The sequence below is a fragment of the Eimeria mitis genome, genomic scaffold, assembly GCF_000499745.2.
Source record: "Eimeria mitis Houghton genomic scaffold, Emh_scaff2219, whole genome shotgun sequence".
In the NCBI taxonomy this organism is placed as follows: domain Eukaryota; phylum Apicomplexa; class Conoidasida; order Eucoccidiorida; family Eimeriidae; genus Eimeria; species Eimeria mitis.
Window position 1 is genome coordinate 2,229 of NW_013570546.1, and position 1,861 is coordinate 4,089.

At 44.3% G+C, this 1,861-nt stretch overlaps 1 protein-coding gene across 1 annotated transcript; it reads right to left on the reverse strand.

The window, feature by feature from the left end:
- Nucleotides 1-490: 490 nt before the first annotated feature.
- EMH_0050520 (ATP-citrate synthase, putative) lies at nucleotides 491-1,775 on the reverse strand (the record flags this gene model as incomplete). The annotated part of the gene is made up of 2 exons (XM_013496652.1): nucleotides 491-760; nucleotides 1,269-1,775. 2 exons carry the CDS (start codon nucleotides 1,773-1,775, stop codon nucleotides 491-493), a joined length of 777 nt encoding a protein of 258 aa, XP_013352106.1.
- Between the last annotated feature and the right edge of the window lie 86 nt (nucleotides 1,776-1,861).

The following is a 1,861-nucleotide window of genomic DNA, read 5'->3' on the forward strand; positions in this document are numbered from 1 at the left end:
ATTATACCTTTCTTTATATATTCATTATATATTTTCTTTATCTCATCACCAAATGTATTGAACGATAAAGGAACAATAGCACCTGCTGCTGCTAGTTTTTTATTTTTTTCTCTCGCTGTCTCTCTTTCTGTTTCTGCTGTAGCACCTGCATGTCCGAATGAAACCTCAGTATTTAGGGTGTCTAGACAGGTCCCAGTAACCCAACAAACGATAGGTTTATAAATTATTTTATTTTTTATAGCATCAGCAACGATATATTCTTCTATTCCTCCTACCTCTCCCAATAAAACAAGTATCTTTATATTTTTATTTTCTTGTTGACGTAACAAATGCATCAACATAGATGAACCAGGATATCTATCTCCTCCTATAGCAACAGCCTCAGCAACACCATCAGCAACACAAGATATTATATTATTTAATTCATTCAGCATACCACCAGACTTCGTTACTACTCCAATACTCCCCCCCCTATACAGCTGGCTGTTCATTATATTCTCAAGTGACCCTCCTGTATTCCCCAGCCTGAAACACCCAGCACGGATACCCCCCACTGTTGCTGGGCCAAGCAAACACACCCTTCTCTCTCCTGCTGCTCCTGCTGCTGCTGCTGCTGCTGCTGCTGCTGGTTGTTGTTGTTGTTGTTGTTGTTGTTCTCCTCCTGCTGCTGGTGTTTCTGCTGCTGCTGCTGCTGTTTCTCCTGCTGCAGCAGCAGCAAGAGAACGAGAAACACGTTCAGGGATGCCTTCGGCGATGGTGGCTATACACTCAAAACAACTATACTGCAGCGCCTGCATGCAAACTGCAGCAGCAGAACGAAAAGAAGCAAAATTTATTAACACAGATACATCAGGATAACCACCCCCACCACCACCACCACCAGCAGCAGCAGGAGCTGCAGCAGCAGCAGGAGCTGCAGCAGCAGCAGCACCACCACCGCCACCACCACCAACAACACCAACACCACCACCACCAGCACCACCAGCAGCACCACCACCACCACTACCACCACCAGCATCACCACCAGCACCACCATCACCATTATAATTTTTTTTATAAAAGTTAATATTTTTTTTGTTAGCTTTCTCTATAGCTTCCTCAAGAGTGGAACAAACAGGAATGAATACTTCTTCGGTGCCGAAATAAAAGGGCCTTAAATGGCTTTCAGTGAATTCATAAACAATAGCAGAAACAGAAGGAAAAGAACGACCACAAACATGATCAAAGTCAAGCATCTCCTGTACTGCTCGTGTTTGTAAACCCCATACTATACAACGAGTTGTTTTATTAAATAAACCCTTTTTATCCGTATCATCTTCTTCTTCATCCTCTGCTGCTGCTGATGATGGTTGTGGTGGTGTTGCTGCTGCTGCTGCTGCTGCTGCTGCTGGGGCTGGGGCGGGGGGAGAACGGAGTTGGTTGACTTGTTCTATACAATGCTCAAAGAAAGGGTTTCTATCTATTTCTGTCATAGATACTTCTTTCCATGTATCTACTCTATGCAGAGTATTGCTGCTGCTGCTGCTGCTGCTGCTGCTGCTGTTGCTGCTGCTGCTGCTGTTTGTGCCGTTCATACAGCTGCTCTCCTCCTTGCTGCCGTTGCTGCTGCTGCTGCTGCCATTGCTGCTGCTGCTGCTGCTGCTGCTGCTGCTGTTGTTGTTGTTTTCTTTATTGTTTTGTAGAGCATAAGGTACAATAGCAGTAATGTATGTTTCAGGTCCATATACAAAGATATCTAATCCTGTTTCTGCTGCAGTCTGCCGCATAAGCTTCATTCCGTCTTGGTAGCCAGGCCCCCCTCTCCTTACATAAATAGAAACCTTAAAAAATAAGAGTTTATTTGTATATTCTTTTATAGCTT